Below are 17,586 nucleotides of genomic sequence, written 5' to 3' on the forward strand. Positions count from 1 at the left end.
CATCATCCCTACTATTCGGTGGCCAAGTCCCTTGCCTGTGGTGACTGCTCCTCTGAATGTCCTTTGCTGCCTTTACCATTCTGTAGGTGGAGACCAATGGTCCATACAGAAAGCATGTGGTTCAGGTACTGAAAGATATTTCTACTTGGTCTCGTTTGTTGAACTGAGTGGGACATTCCTGAGATGGATTAGAAGAAATTTCAAGCTATTTAAAGGCACAGTGCAAGTTATTCTCGATTTTTATCCCACTCACCCACTCCAAACCCAAATCCATTCTCTGCCTTGCTCGGCCTCGGGAAAGCACATGCGTTGGATCATGGAGCTCTCCAGCTGTTTAGCTACACAGTTCCAGCCAGGGGAAGACAATGGAAGGAGACAGACACATGGAGAAAGTGATCAAGAGATTGGTCAAGAGATTTCCTCCCCATCCGACCTCTCTGCCTCAACTCTATATTTGGGGGGTGGGGGGGTCGGAAGAGGAGGGTGCTCGGCTGTTCTCTGCCCGCAGTTCCTATGAGGCAGCCCTTCCTACCTTGGAGGCTGTCACTTAGGTCAGGCCCCAACTGACAAGGGATGCTGACAACAGGCTCAGAGAAGGTAACAGTTTCCCTCCGTTAAGGAGCCCCAGGTCCAGTGTGGGCCCTTAACCAGTCCACAGATCTGTAATAGCCCTGCACCATCCCAGAGCACGCCTCTGTTTGCTGCCAGGCCGCTGACTAATACTGCTCCCGGGGACACAGAAGAACGTGTAAGCAAATAAAAGAACCCCAGCAGCATTCAAGCACACCGGCCCTCCAAGGCCGACAGCCGCCCAGATAGCCGATGACTCCCCATGAATGCACTAATGAGACAAACCAGTGCTTGCGAGATAAAGTGCTGACCTCCACTTTCAATATTCATTTGGATTTCAGGTTTTTAGGATTTCATTCTTCACCTTGACTACTTTTGTCCTGCTTCTCTCCCTCCTCGGCAGCATCCTGCTAATTTACACTCTGCGTGATCAGCGGCTGGTCTGTCTTCCCAGGGCACGACCCCTTGTTTTTCACAGTCCTCGAGAGATCTTTCCTTCAGGCTTGCACACCCAGGTCAAGTCACCACCTAGGTATGCTTAAAATCACATGCATCCTTCTCTCTAGGTCTATGTTTTCACTTTGTAAGCAAACCTATAAAATTCTACAAGTTCATAATTAGAGTCCACAAAATATGGAAGCTATCATCCAGGTTTGTTGTCATCTCTCCATAACCTTGATTCCTTCATAAGAAATACGCTACAAAAGCTAATAGAAGGGGTGCCTGGGTGGCTCAGTGGGTTGAAGCCTCTGCCTTCAGCTCGGGTCATGATCCTGGGGTCCTTGGATCGAGCCCTGCATTGGGCTCTCTGCTCGGTGGGAAGCCTGCTTCCCCCTCTCTCTCTGCCTGCCTCTGCCTCTGAGTTCTGTCAAATAAATAAATAAAATCTTAAAAAAAAAAAAAAAAGCTAACAAAAATCTGGAGGACTGCAAGGAGGTTAGCATTTCTACCCTCTTATGTCTATTAAGAAACTGGAATACAGGAGTAACCATGAACACACGGTGTTAAATGCAAGGTTGTGACAACAAATGGCACAGTACTTACCAAGAAAAGCACGGTAAGATATTAATAATTGCAACGCACTGCAAATATTTATGTGCCCACAGGCAACTAATTCAATTTCACTGCAGGATTGCTCCATTTATGAATTTAATTGTGTGTGTTTTAAACATTTCTGCTGCTGTTTCATTAATTTCCCATAAAAAGAATAACATGATATGCCGGAGAAAGAAAGCAAGTTTCCAGTCAACAGCATTCATTAAGTGCCCACTGAGTGTCCACGGTGACTTACGAATTAACGTTCACTTTTACCATTTATGGCTTCTCTTTTGCATCACTTGGGATAAGAAGTTCCAGCTTCAAAAAGCATGGTTCAGGTTGCCTCTTGTCGTTTTATTTTTACACATAACAGCATAGATGTGTAATACAAGCCCCGTGAGAACAGAATAATGGTTAACACTCACACGGGTCAGCCTCTGTGCATTCTTAGCCCTCACCAGGCATAGTACCACTATTCCTATTTTCCAGAGAAAGAAATCAAAGTACAGAACAGGTAACTGACTTCTTCAGGGTTACATGGGAGTAAGAGCTTGAGCCAGGGAGATGGGTGGGGGATGGGCCAGATGGGGGATGGGCAGTAAGGAGGGCACTTGGGATGAGCACTGGGTGTCATCTGTAAGTGACAAATCACGGAATTCTACTGCTGAAAGTCATACTACGCTATATGTTAACTAACTTGAATTTAATTTTTTTAAAAAAAGACATATATTCTAAGCTTAAACAAAAAATCCAGCTCATTTGACATCACAGCCCATGCTGCTGAACGTCAGCCAAACGACACTCACAAACTGGGCATCAGCACAATTTCCAGTGATTTTCAGTGGCTGATAAATTTGTCATTGATTTCTTCCAATTTCCCTTGAGAGCTTTTTTCCTAATTCAGGGTCTCTCCAATGCTCTTCAATAACACAATTTCCAGTCACAACCACCTCAGCCATCTGACGTCAGCTAGTAGTAATCCAAGCCATGTTGTTTAGATTTTTCTCAGCCTCCCAATCTATATCAAAGAGCCACGCTCTCTGCTTAGGCTGATTTTTTTTTCCCCCGAAAATGAGAATGAATGAGATTAACCTTGTTCCCAAAGGAATGCCTGACTTGTAGCACGCTGTCTCATAGGAGAAACCTTCTAGAACGGTCTAATAACCCGTGGTCTCTGTCCTGACTTTTACTACTCCTCTAGAGAATCAGGGCAGTTGACCTCTTGCTAATTATGAAAGGCAATTACTAATAATTTGAATTTTCACCTGAAATAAGAGAGTCATGACATAAAACATTGGATCATTCCATAAAGAACCACAATCTGGCTAAGTTATGCTGATATTTTTAGAAGGTAATCTAGAATAGATGACAGATTGTTAGCTGACATGTGTCAAGCATTTTTTAATAGGTCAGTCTCTGTGCTTGGGAACTTTACATGGGTTTTACTGAGCAAGTGTATGTGCTAGAAGAGATATAAACAAATAATACCGTTCCAAGTTTACTGTCCACTATACTTCCCAACACATAGTTAACTGATTAACTGTAATTAAAATAAAGTTATATTAGCCAATGAAAATCAGAGAATTTATATATGATACCCATAATTTAACAAACTAAAAAACAAGATAATTGATTACCAGAAAATATTAATTTGAGTTCCCCATTTAATTGTTTTCATACTAAACCTATTTCTTGGCCCAATAATGTATTTCATGAGTCTTAAAATCACATTAAAATTTGGCAGTCTCAATTAAACCTGTTTAATTCATTATCAAGCGTAAGTAACTTTCAAATACCATAAGCTTCTGATTGTCCTTAGTAAAATGAGATGATCATAATTAGCTTTGGGGAATAATAATGTAAGAGTCTAAGATTAAGCCAGTCCACATTGTTAGAGGCTAAATTTTACCTAGTTTCTGGTTATTACATGAGCATTTGTATTTCTCTAAAAAATCAAACCTTGTCAACATCCCAAGGTAACCAGCAAGAAAAAGGCAGAAAAATAAATGATCAATCTCAATTTACTGGTTCCAGTTTTATCTTTACAACTCAAAAAAAAGGAATGGATTTAATTCAACCTCCTTCTGATTTATAGCAAATATTGGCGGTTTGGACCAGAAGCGACACTTCCCGAGACTCTGTAATGAACATGTAAGTGAATATGGCATTTAGAGAGAACAATCTCTTATCTCCTTAGTTTCACACAGCACACAAACCTGATGGTGAAAATTAACCTTCTCCGCAGTTCAACATTTCTAATTAGAAGAGACATCAAAAAGATGATGCTTTAGAAAGCAATATGGGCCATAATATTCTAGACAGTCTGAAACAGAACTCTGCAGCCTCCTTATGTGTTTAAGCCTGCTGTCCACAGAAAAAAGCAGTACCCAGATGATGTTTCAAAGTGTTGATGGCTTTTGGTGGTAAGTTATGTTATATTTTCTCTTCTTGCCCTTTTATACACGGACCTATCCGTTGCTTTTGGTCCTAAATTAATACAAGCATCTTAACCATCAGACCATGTTCTACCAAAAGCTTGCTTGGTAGAAAGATCTACAAATGTCTGAGAAATGAGTAGTCCATTTGCAATCCTTTTGGGGTTTTTTTCCTCTTGCTTTGTTTTCTCTGCATGGGGCAGGGAAGAGGCAAAAAAATATACTCTGAATTCAGCTTAGATTAGAACACAGAACCTTAAAACAGAAGGCCATGCAAGCTCAGCCCTTCCTGGGGAGGAACCACTTTCACAATACCAGCAGTTGATCAGCCATATTTGAAGTTTTCACTTCTAAGGAGCAGGCCACCTCACAAAAGAGTTCATTCTCATTTTAGACAGCTACAAATGTTTCTAAGGATGTTATTTGTTTGGAGTGTCTGGATGGCTCAGTGGGTTAAGCATCTGCCTTCAGCTCAGATCCTGACCCCATGGTCCTGGGATTGAGCCCCGCTTCGGGCTCTCCACTCAACCAGGAGTCTGCTTCTCCCTCTCACTCTCCCTCTATGATCTCTCTCACTTTTGCTTTCTCTCAAATATATAAGTAAAATCTTAAAAAAAAAAAAAAAACTTTATAAAAATATTTTATATATTTATTTGAGAGAAAGAGAGAACACAAGTAGGGGGAGGGTCAGCGGGACAAGCAGACTCTCCACTGAACAAGGAGTCAACGTAGGGCTCAATCCCAGGACCCTGGGATCATGACCTAAGCCAAAGGGAGACCCTTAGCTGGCTGAGCCACTCAGGCGTCCTAGATAGCTACAAGTTCTAAGAAGGTTCTGAAACCTTATCCTACCACTGGGATCCCACCTATGCTAGCTCTATCCTTTGGAGAAATGCAGAGCAAGCTTCCTCCATTTTCCACACCTTTCTCCTCTGACTACCGGAAGGCAATTTTTGCATCTCCTTAATTTTTCCATCTCCATATTAAGTACTTCCAGTTCCTTCAAATTATTCCTCATATGACATGGTTTCCAGCTGTTTCAAGTAAACTGGGGCTACAGCTTGACTTAAAAATGTTCCTACATACAAGAACACAAAAGGGAGATCTAAAAGTTTGTTTCTTTTTTGTTCACTTACACCTGTAATTGACACAAGTGGAAGACTATCCAGAACCCCATGGTCTTTGTGGGAGCTGTATCTGTGTGAGGTCCCCCTCTTATCATCACACACATACATACACACACACCCCAGTCCCACTAAGGTACAGTGATATCAGGTGGGTCTGAAAACCTCATCGCCCTGCCCATATGGACGGACAGAAAGAACAGTCACAAGTTCCCAGCTGGACTAATCAGTCATTCCCCAGGATTTTAAATTGGAACATGGAGGAAGCTTGCTATTCCCTTGGCCTGTGGAGCTATTAGATATGATATTATAAAGATTTTATTATATTTATAAATTTTTTTAATTTTTAAAATTATATTTATTATATAATTTTTAAAATTATTTTTAAATACATAATATATAACACATATTATATATCACATATAAATAAAATATATAAAATATAAAGTATAAAATATAAATTTTTAAAATTATATTTATTATACAATTTATTTTATTTTATTTATTATATAAAGATATTATTAGATTAGATATTAGCTCTTTACCCCTTTCATGGAATTAGCCAATCTGACGAGTTCAATATCCAAAGGAGTATAGGGAGGAAGACCCCAGGCCTCCAATTCCAGCCATTCTTAGAACCAACTCTACTGCTATGTTTCCTGCTATGGGTCTGGTTATGAAGTCAATAATTCCCCCTTGGCTGACTTGAGTTAATTTTGTATCATTTGTAACACAGAAGGCCCTACCTACTACAATATTCATAAGATTCCAACTAGTCTAAAAGAACAAACAGAAAGCAGGTCATAAAAGGCAAAAATCACTACCCCACCCTACAAGAGGTATAAATGGAACCTCCTTCCAGCAATGCGGCACCTGGGTGGCTTAGTTAGTTAAGTGGCCAACTCTTGGTTTTTGGCTCAGGTCATGATCTCTCATGGGTCATGGGATTGAGCCCTGCCTGGGGCTCCGCATTCAGCTTGGAGTGTACTAGAAATTCTCTCCTTCTGCCCCTCCCCACACACACGCTCTCACTCTCTCTTTCACACTCTCTCAAATAAATAAATCTTAAAAAAAAAAAAAGAAAGAAAGAAAGAAAAAGAATCTCTTTCTACCGTTATTGAAGAAGGAGGGTCCTACTCACCTACCAAAGAAGATCAAGGTCTTTTTCTCCTAATAGCCTAAGCTCCATAGACTGACACTATTCAAAACTACATTGCCAGAACTATCACAGCACCTGGCACATACTAAGTGCTTAAAAACTCTCTCCACCTTATTTTCCACAGCAAATAGAAGAAAACAACAGGCAAAACATCAACCAAAACTTATTAGAATGAAGATTCAAGTTCCCTAAAGAAACCTTAGATACATCACTTCACCTCCTTAGAATTAAATTGCCCATTTGCCACATGTATTACAGGGCGTGATCACCCTGTCAGTCTTTTTTAGCCGTGAAAGGCTGTGATCCTTTCCATACTCAACAATCGTAAGGCATAGTCTTCTAAAGACCTGATCGTGCAGATCGAAGAAGGAAACACAGGAATAAAGAAGGCAGCACAAGAATAACAAGAAAGAATAACCTACCAAAAAGATGGTTGTGGGAGGGGGGGGGCGGAGCAAAAGGAAAATAACTAGAAGAAATCAGCGGTGACAGGATCGAAGAGGTCATTCCTATGTGCCACCTTCCGATCGAATCTCTGTGGTCACCAACGGCCTCTGTGCTGCTTCCAAACTGCCAGCCCCAGAGCCTTGTCCCTGCCTGGTCCATACCGCCCCTGTGATGGCTCCTTCCTTGCAACCGTGCATCTCCTTTCAGAGTCGGCTTCCTGCTTCTGCCTTTGGTCCTTGATATTCCCACTTGCTCACACTGTTCCAGACAGGTTGGGTTTTGTTTGCTTGTTCATCACCAACAGAATATATACCCAATTATATTGTGTCCCTGTTTCCCGTCATGTCCCCTGCATTGACTGATGCTCAAATCTCCATAATTTCCCATTTATTTCTGAAGTTTGGTTTCTGTCTCAATACAAGTAATCAGAAAATAGCATCTCTACACAATCAGGTGACCCACTTACAGTGAGCTGTTCTAAGGAACTGACCTCAGATCCTTTCATGAAAGAAGGCCTTGACTCGGGAAAAGTATTATTAACAACTAATGTTAACTATTATTATATGTCTGCATCTAAGTACTGCGTACCAGCACGTTACGCTATACGCAGACAACTGTGCTAAGCATTTTGCTCACCTTTGTTCATTCAGTTCTCACAACACCTCTGTAAGAGAAGTACTACGGAGGCTTTAAAGATAAAGAATCTGAGGTTCCGAAGGAGTAAGATACTCCTGGTTACACAGCTAGTAAGGGCCACTCTCGGTTACACACAAGAGCCATAGCCATCTGAATCCAGAATCCTCGCTCCTGCTCATTACATGACTTAAAAAGGCATTAATCCCTGTGAGAAATGGAGAGGGGGATCCTCAAGGGGGCCCAAAGCAAAGAGACTAGGGAACTAAAATCAACATGATCTACTTCTCCATTTTGCTTAGAGTCAGCCCTATTTGAAGAACCTTGTTCCCATTATGTAGCAATAGATTATCTGCCATTTTGCATTGTGGAAGCGTACCCTCCATTATCCAGGCTAATCTGGTTGACTGTAGAATGCTGTACTCAGGCATTCCAATGACAGACCACTAATTCAATCTTCTCTGTGAGAAAGATGCTACTGGACATTCCTTCAACTTTTTCCCTATAACTTTCGATGTTGGGTACGTCGCATAACCCACAATTCCTTCCTACAACATCTAGAGCCAAAGAAGTAATTTAGGATACCAAGAAGGGGGAGATAAGGTGAAGAAGAAAAGGAATTATAATGTGGTAACCGACCCCCCCCCAAAAAAAAACCTACCATGAAAATTAAAAAATTAAAATTAAAAAAAAAAAAAACAGTGAAGGGTGATTATCTGATAACTGGTGATTCAGAGAGAAATAAATGTTTATGGTCCATCAGCAAACAGAGAAAAGCATTTGACTGTGCTATAGAGACCATATGTTCAGAGAGCCAAGGTGGAATTATCCTACATCACAGAGTAGAGAGATACTGAGTATTTCCTATAGAAGTGAGACCTTACTGCTTAATCCATGTAGGGTCTATAGCAGAAGTAGCATTTCATCACTAAGCAAAAATCTAATTATTTTCCCGTTCCATAATCTCTAGTTTCTCCAAAACTCTTCATCTACCTATTGAGATTTATATATATATATATTGGTAGAATAAAATGCCCATCCCTACAGTGGAGTCGTTCAATGTTTCTCTGTGATAACCAAACTCTCTAGTTTTACTGAAATGGAAGCTGGGAATCAGAGTAGCAAACTCCTTGGGGTCAGTCAGTAATTAATGCCTACAGGTTGAAATACAAAGGGTACAATTTGGGGTAAAATGCAGCAAAGATTGTCTCTCATTGAAATAACAGTCCCATCTGTTAGGAAGTCTGAAAGTAATAATTAATTGAAAAACTGTTTTAAGCTAAAACAGAGGGGCAGGATTGGAAATTTTTAAAACTAAAAGGTCCTTAAAATATGCTAAGGAAGGAGCCTAATGCCTTCATTCCATGTCCAACCAGTTTCCTATTCAAACCAATTTCCATTAAACAGGGGAAGAAGCAGGGAGGAGAGAAAGTATTTGAAAAACTGCCAGAGTAAAAAATCCCATAATGAAATTTTGCTCATTCTTGGAGAAATGAAGTAGAATTAGATGCTTCAGTGGTGGTGAATTTCAGGATCTGGGTAGTTTCCAGTAAATGAAGTTTTTCCGTAATGTCAAATGCAAAAGCTATCTGATACCAACATATTGAGCTTGAGTTTTTAAATTCCTATTTCCTTACACCAAATTGTTTGAAACCTCTGAGATAAAAACTTCAATAAACTGGTGTTCCAAGCTTTTAATATTTTAGTCCCTTGAGCAAGCATGTCAGATTAATCTTCAAATTGCAGTGGGCAGAAAGAACATTCAACCAAATTCTTAAGCCCGTGCCTCTCTCAAAGGACGTTAATAATGTAAGCAGTTTCATTGTCTATTAAGATTTCAAACTTTCCTAATTCTCAGCAGTATTACTATTTAGAAGTGGAGGGGGAGAAAAGTATATTAATAATGTAAGCAGTTTCATTGGCTATTAAGATTTCAAACTTTCTTAATTTTCAGCAGTATTACTATTTAAAAGTGGGGGGGGGCACCTATCCTGAAAGGGATTTTACTTATTTTATCTCTGTGTCCACGTAGCACGTTGCTAGGCACACAGTAGGCATTTAACAAGTACCTCTGGAATGTGCTGATTGATTGGTCTGGGGGAGAGTGGAAATCTTGCTGAGAACAGCATGAGTCTAAATCCTGGCATTGCCCAGCAACAAAGACCATCTCTAGAATTAGGGTTATCGAGGTACAGCAGGAATTTGAAAGTGTGTCTTCAAAGACACATCAAGAGGATTGTTTCCTGAGCGGGCGAGAAGCCACCCTAGCTAGAGCCGCTTAAAGAGGGATTAGACTCGTCTCTGGCTTCAGTGTGCCTGAAAACGCCCGTCCTGCCTCTCTATGCCCAGTTCCTCCTGCCTTTTACCCGGTCTGGGTTTCCACTCACACAATTTAGGTACAAGATCCGACCTCGCGAGTCTAACCCAGGCCTCCTCTCCATTGCACGGTGGGAGGGAGGCCACGCAGCCCCGGGCACGAGGAAGAACACACACTACTACTAGTCGGGACGTCTTTGAAGGTGAAAGGGGATATCGGGAAGCGGCGGGAAGGGAGGGGAGGGAGGAGGGACGGAATGAGTTCAAGACCAAGGGGCACCATCCAGAGGTTTCCGACCCCACTCCGAAAGCCCCTGCCCCAACCGCGGAAAGACGCTAGGGAAACCACCCGCACGCTCAGGTTGCGCAGAGCCGCCCCGGGGTCGGGACCCAGGGGAGAGGGGCGGGAAGGTGACGCGAAGCCAGAGGGGGCCGGAGACAGTACCTGGTGTGGCTGTGGTTGCGGGGACAGTCCTTCTTCTCCATGATGGCCGGCACACAGTTGGTGAGCTCCGTCCAGTCGGCGTGCAGCCCGCAGCTCCAGCCCGTGGAGAAGCGGGAGAAAAGCCACGTCTCCTTCTTGCCCGGCCGGTGGCAGGTGCACTTCTTCTGGCCCGCTTTGCAGCTACACGGCTGCTCCAGCCGGATGTTCTTCACCAGGTGCCGGCCGAACGTGGTGCCCCCGGTCTTCTGGATGTGCAGGAACACGATCACGTCGCGCCCTTTGATATTGAAATCCACGAAGCGGGTCAGGTCCTTCAGGGTGAAGTTAAAGCGCGGCACGAACCGGGGCAGGGAGCCGTTCTCGGGGGCCTCAGGGTCCGGCTCCTCTTCCTCCTCCTCCTCTTCCTCCTCGGGCTCCCCGAGCTCCTCGTCCTCGTCCTCTGGCGCCACGGCCCCCCGAGGCCCCTCGGGCGGCCCCCGGGGTGGCGGGGGCAACTGGGGCCGCCGCTCCCACTCCTCGGGCGGCGCCTGTGCCCGGCGGGCGGGACTCGGGGCGGCCGGCTGGCCGGCCTCCCCCGCGCGGGGCTGCTCCCCGAAGTTGGCGCAGGAGCTGGTGCAGGAGGGGGACACGTACTGGTACATGATGACCACGAAGAGGAGAGTGAGCACGGGCGTCAGCAGCCACTTGTTGAACCTTTCATCCATGGTCCCGCTCTCAGGCCGGCAGGCGAAGCGGCGGCGGCGGCAGCGGCGCAGACTGGCGCCGGCTCGGAAGTTTCGGGGACTCCGGGGCGCGGCTCCGAGCCCGCCGCTCCTCCATGCCCCTGACGCCGAGGCGTGCGGCTGGCTGGCGGCCCCGCGGCGCTCCGGCACTCCCGGGCTGGCAGCGCCGGGGCCTGCGAGCCGAGCGGGGAGGCGGGAGCCGGCGCGCGGGGCTCCGGCTGCGGCGTGGGGCGCCCTGCGCTCCCGGGGGCGCCCGGCTTGGCCGGCTCCCCGCTCCCGCCCGGGCGCGGCGCGCGCTCTCAGGCCACGCGGGGCATCCCGCCGCCTGCGCTCAGGCGCTCAGGCGCTGGGGAGCGCGCCTCGGGTCCTGCTGCACCTGCCCGGGGCAGCCGGGCGGCTGCGGCCGCGAGCGCGGGGGCTGCATGAGGCTCGCCAGGGCGCGGGCCAAGGGCGAAGGCGCGGCCCGGCCCCGCCGCCCCGGGCGGCCGCGGGCACCGCGCCCGGAACGCGCAGCCGGCGCCTTTGCCCTCCGGTCGCCAGGCGCGGGAGCCGCGAGGGCAGACGGCGCCCGCCCGCAAGTTTGCAGAGGAGCCCCCGCGGCGGCTGCGGGCGAGGCGCCTGTGCGGAGCCGCCTCCCAGGGAAGAGTCGCACTGCTGCTCCGGGTCAGTCCGCCCAGGCGCGGGCACGCAGGCACACTCGCACACAGTGGCTGGCACCGCCACAACCCGCCAGCCGGTGTGACAGGAGCCCTGCTACCCGCAGCAAAAACCTGCCCTAGGTACGGAGCATGCGCCAAAGCCTTCCCCAGCCCCGGAGGAGTTTCCAGGGGAGGAGTCCGCTGCTCCGCGGGGCTCGGAGCCGGCAGCTGGGGGTGGGAATCCCTTCAGCCCAGGGCGAGGAGGTATTTGGGAGAGAGGCGAAGGCGGAGCAAGGAGAGAGGCCCCAAGGAGAGCGTGGCCGGCACGGATCCGCGACCTTTAAATCCGCAGCTTTCTCTTTCTGAGATGGACGCAAATCTGGCCGGCCTCTGTGCAGGGGGAGCGCTCGCACACCGCTGGGCAGACTCACCTAGACAGGACTGCACTCGAGCTGGCAGGAGGAATTGGCTCCAGACTGCTTTTAATTTCCACCCAAGACGTTCTAACTGTTGCTCAAGTTTTATTCCGGTCCCTCCTTAACTACAAACTTGGAGTGTTCGACTCTACAATTTTACTCAACCGGCATCCATCGATCAGTGATCCATCAGGCACCTGCCACCAGGGCCTTTGTTGAACAGACACTTCATTTCTTCCAGCGCCAGCCCCACCAGCCCCACCAGCCCACAACCATGCAGTATGGAATTCCAATGCAAGAGAGCTTAGGGGAGCACCTCTTAAAATTCATGTTACTAAAACACCTTGAATTCTTAAATGGGCAAGATTCACCGCTTACCCCTCATCTCATGCAGACGATAAGACCTACTTTTACCTCTATTTCATAAGCTAAATAAGCTCTTGTTCATGTGCATATTTTTTAACTTTATTTTTCAAACATCTAAACTTTGCATGTGCACAAGAACCAAATCTTTGTTTAATAACAGTTTCTGTTTTTCAGGTAATGAATGGATGTACCACCAAACAGCGGTAACTGCCCCTTCATGATCCCTCTACTTGCTTGACCCAAGTAGAAAGAGACAGTGTGTTGAAGAGGGAAACAATGCAATTTGATCCCCTTGTCCAGGTCATCGTGCCCCTCCCAGCTACCCTGGTATCCCATGCCTTCAGAGCAGTCAGCCTTCCCACCTGGCCTCTTTATGGATCTGTGCAGTACTTGTCTTTCCTTGAGACACTGTACTGATCTCTTCCATTTGTCAGACTGTCCCCTTCGACCCATTAGTTAAGATCTAGATCTCTTTCAGGGATGCTAACTCTTTCCCATGGGAAGTTATTTTTATTGTTCTAGACAGGTGGGATTTTTCTCAACAAAGCTTCCCGCCTCTGCTTCCTTTCCTCTTTTCAACTCTATAAACAACCACAAACAGTGTCCTTCCTGATACTGTATGAGCTTATATTAGTAAAAAAGGTGTTGAGCAAGATGAATCAGCTTCTTTAAAGCTTACTTAATCTATTTATTTTTCTCTCACTTGAAGTTTACAATCCTATTAATGGCATCACACTACTCTCCAAAGTAAGAAATTGTGATAGGACAAAAATAAAAATCAAAAATAAATAAAATAGATAAAACTCAATGTTTATTACTTCCTGAATGCATCTGGTGAATGGTATTACTTATTTTAAAAGATACACCTCTCCTTTACCAAAGTAAAAATTCATTATACTTTTTTATATTACTTTGAGAAGTTTCTCATTTCCTATAAAGTCACTTGATATCACATGGATAAATATAACCTTGTTAGCTACCCAAATGTATAAGCTGAGTGCTTCGGCAATTTATAGAGTAGAAAGCACTTTCTAGATGTTATCTCATTTGCTCCTCAGAACAACGTTCTGAGGAATAAGAGAAGTACAACATCCCATGTCAGAGATGAGGAGAGGGAACCAAGGGCAACCAGGAGAAAGCAGAGCCAGGATTAGCAACACTAACAGCCCTGAAATACATTCAAATCACCATTGAAGGAACCCAACAAACAACAACAAAAGAGCCCATAATTTCCTTTCTCTCCTCTTGAGACCCTTTGAGTCAAGATGCAGGAAGAGACAATGGAATTGCAATAGAACAATTAAATTATTTTCCCTCTCCCTCTGGCTTTATAGGCAAAGCTGAGTGATCTCTACATCTGGGAGTATCTGGGCACCTACTCTGTCAGATAAACAGGGGAAAGACAAGAACACACTTAACATAACCTGGGTGGCTCAGTTGGTTAAGTGGCTGCCTTCTACTCAGGTCATGATCCCAGCGTCTGGGGATTGAGTCCCACATTGGGCTCCTTACTCAGAGGGGAGCCTGCTTCTCCCTCTGCCTCTGCCTGTGCTCACTGTCTCTGACAGATAAATAAATAAAATCTTTAAAAAAAAAAAAAAAGACGTTATTTAGGAGACTTTCAGAAGAAACTATGATGACAAACAAATATCATAGTTATGTTACTAACAAAATGTATATTTCCATAAATAAGTGCACTTTAACCCTTTTCAAAGTACATTATCCTAAAAACCTGCTTTTGCTTTCAGTAAAATAACTAATGGAGTGCCATTTCCTTGAGGTAACCACAAGGAAAGCAATGCATAGAATCAAGCAATTGCACAGACAATTCAAGCTTGTACCCAAGTACTCCTCTCTTTTTTTTTTTAAGTTTTATTATTTTGATTAGAGAGAGAGAGAGCTTGCACAGTAGGGAGGGATAGAGGGAAAGAGAATCCCAAACAGATTCCCTTCTCCTGATGAAAGGCTCCGTCCCCGGACACTGAGATCATGACCTCAGCTGAATTCAAGAATTGGACACTTAACCGACTGAGCCACCCAGGCAACCACCCCCCAAGTATTAATTTTTAACGAGAGTTGACATTAGTTGTATAAACAGTCTGTCCCAGGTGAGGTCTCCCTATTATAGTTGTAGAAGTTGACATGAACTTAATCGAAGCTCTTAAATCATGCAATAAACAGGTTTCCTTATCTACAAGGGCAGACCTCACATTCAGGTGAAAATGAATAGAAACCTTATAAAATTGAATGCTCTCCAGGTAAAAAGAAAAACATGTTTGCATTCAGCCTGCTGAAGTTACTCCACGATGACACCAGCTGGCAATTGTTTTGGGCTAACAGATTGCAGCTACGATGAATCCTACACAAATTATTAAAATAATAAAAATAATGTTTTCAAAGAGCTTTCTTCCACTTCCTTTGCCAGTCTAGCAATGAGCTTAACACTATCTGTGAAGCAATTTGTTCACCTAATTTTATGCCTTAATAAGCTTTACTACAATTATTTTCTTGCCTGCTTCCTTCTCCTCCGTGACTTTAATACTCTTCTTCCCTGTTCTTCTCGAATATTCTCAAACCCGTTAACAACACTGCACTCCCCTAGGATTCAAACTTTTGATTAGAACAGTCCCCATTTAATCAAGTTCAATTGGGAGATAAAATTGCATCTCAACTTCTCCATTTTCCCCTTGGTGCCAGAAACTGCCTTGGAGAATGTTGAGGAAACCCTGGAGAGATTAACAATCCAAACAATCACAGAGAATAGTTTCGGATCCCCTGCATTTGCACACAAGAATATATGGATGCTAACGCCCTTCGATGCACATGAAAAACAAAATAGATTATGTAAGTCATTGGCAGCATGAATCTCTCCTTCAAGAACACAGAGTTCTCCTATACACTGAAATGACTTTTTTTTTTTCATTTTTGTAAACAAACCAAAAAAAAAAAAAAAAAAAAAAAAAAAAAAGCCCGCAGGATAAGCAGTTTTGCAAATAACCAACAAAGCAGGGGCTTTTTTTTATCCCCCCTGAGGAAGTTGAGTAGAAGAGGTTGCATAGACAGGGCAAAGAGCAGGAAAAATAGTGTTATATACGGAGTGTATTCCAATTCACTACATGATTATAACTTTGGGATAACCACAACCCTGTATACCAGTTCCCATAAAGTACTATTTATATGAACAGTTCATTCTTTGCTTTATTGGATAACACTCTATCTACCATAGATAGCTGATTATGAGTGATGGCTAGACGCTATGCCACCTGTATGTATAACATATTCATTAACTCGTATAGGGTAAGAGGAGGCAATAACTTTTTCATAGTAAGTGTTCATACATGTCCTCCCATAAGAACTTGTTAAACACTGGGATGCCTGAGTGGCTCAGTCAGTTTAGCATCTGCCTTCAGCTCGGGGCATGAGCTCAGGGTCCTGGGATCCAGCCCTGCATGGGGCTCCTCGCTCCATAGGGAGTCTGCCTGTGCCTCTTCTTCTGCCCCTCTTGTGTTCTCTCTCTCACACTCTCTCTCAAATAAGTAAGTAAAATCTTTAAAAACAAACAAACAAACAAACAAACAAGAAACAACTTGTTAAGCATTTACCATACATTAAACAAGACCAGAAAGGACCCTGCCCTCAGGTAACTTACATCCGAACTGTGGAAAAATAAATAATGAATAAGGACACAAGATCCATACGTTTAATCCAAAAATATTTATGGAGCCACTACTACGTACTAAGTGCTTTTAGGTACTTGAGTTATTTCAGTGAACATTAAAGAAAATGATTTTTGCCCTCAAGGCTGTAAATGCCAGCAGGGTGAAATGCTACGGAGAAGTGGTGGGGGGTGGAGGGAGGAGGGTCCTGTCAGACTTGGTGGCCACTGTTTGATTTACTGGGAAAGAAATGGGGAGCCACAGGAGGTTTTGAAAAATATCCAACTTGAGTTAACTCATCACTTCTCAGTTAACATCTCTTTGGGGTAAATATTCAAGCTCACGTGTCTCCTCTTCTCTTTTTTCTTACCGTCCCTCGGGGGTGATCTGAACTAAGGGAGTTTATGTAACATCTTCCCATTGGCTGAAGGAGATGGGGTCTGTGGGGAGTTTGCCGCAGTGTGTGGCTACACTCACGTGTAGGGCTTGACTCCGGCTGGGTCGTTTGTGAGCTGTTATTAACCCCAACCATCATAGCCTGGTCTCTACAGTCTGCACTTTCTCAGCTGCCCTGATGCCCTTTCTGTCTGCCAACCCCTTCAGCTTTTCTCTGGACTTTCCTCTGGAACACTCTTGCACCTAAATCAGTAATTTTCAACTCCATCAGACCCAGCATTCGATTATGTTGAACAAATATTTTGAACTAGTCCCTTTCAAAAATCCCAATTTAAATGTCATAGAAAATAGAACCTACCTGTACACAATTTTGCAACATGAATATAAAATTCCTCAACTGTAATCTGAATCAGAGATTTTTTAACGAATTAATAATAAAACGCTGTGTAAATGCTCAGAACCGACTATAGAAGACAACATAAAAACATCAGATGCTTGTGTCTCTTAACTACCTCTTTTGGGTATTTAAAAAAAAAGTGAGACTGGAAGTCATCCCTTCCAAGAAGAAACCAAAAAGCAAAGGTATGAGCAGACGCTAGAATCAAAAATGGTGGCGGGGAGCGCCAGTGGGTTGGGCCTCTGCCTTCGGCTCAGGTCATGATCTCAGGGACCTGGGATCGAGCCCCTCATCGGGCTCTCTGCTCGGCGGAGGGCCTGCTTCCCCCTCTTTCTCTCTGCCTGACTCTCTGCCTACTTGTGATTTCTGTCTATCAAATCAATAAATAAAATATTTTTTAAAATGGTGGCAGGATAATGAAGAACAGACTTGACTTGGGGGCACCTGTGTGGCTCAGTCAATTAAGCATCTGTCTTCAGCTCAGTCATGATCTCAGAGTCCTGGGAGGGAGCCCCAAGCCCCACAGGGATCCCCGAGCCCAGAATCCGGCTCCTGCTTAGTGGAAAGTCTGCTTCTCCCTCTCGCTCTCCCTCTGCAGCTCCCTCTGCTTGTACTCTCTCACTGTCTCGCTCTGACAAATAAATAAATAAAATCTTTAAGAAAAAAAAAAAAAAGAATAGACCTGGCTTATGAATATATAGACATAAGAAAAAGAGGGGAATAACTCTAAGTATGAAGCAAAGATAATACACCAAGACAAATTAACAAGATGGATTTTGGGATTGAAGAAAACAGGGAAATATGATAGTCTCCTAAATGAGCAAGTTG

At 44.4% G+C, this 17,586-nt stretch overlaps 1 protein-coding gene across 1 annotated transcript in view; it reads right to left on the bottom strand.

The window, feature by feature from the left end:
- HS6ST3 (heparan sulfate 6-O-sulfotransferase 3) overlaps positions 1-11,965 on the bottom strand; it is a 643,187-nt gene extending 631,222 nt beyond the window's left edge. The window contains exon 1 of the mRNA XM_059144318.1: positions 10,168-11,965. Within this exon, the coding sequence (XP_059000301.1) occupies positions 10,168-10,871 (704 nt within the window). The 5' untranslated portion in view covers positions 10,872-11,965. The remainder of the gene's footprint in view (positions 1-10,167) is intronic.
- Between the last annotated feature and the right edge of the window lie 5,621 nt (positions 11,966-17,586).

This window comes from Mustela lutreola, chromosome 13, assembly GCF_030435805.1.
Source record: "Mustela lutreola isolate mMusLut2 chromosome 13, mMusLut2.pri, whole genome shotgun sequence".
Lineage (NCBI taxonomy): Eukaryota > Metazoa > Chordata > Mammalia > Carnivora > Mustelidae > Mustela > Mustela lutreola.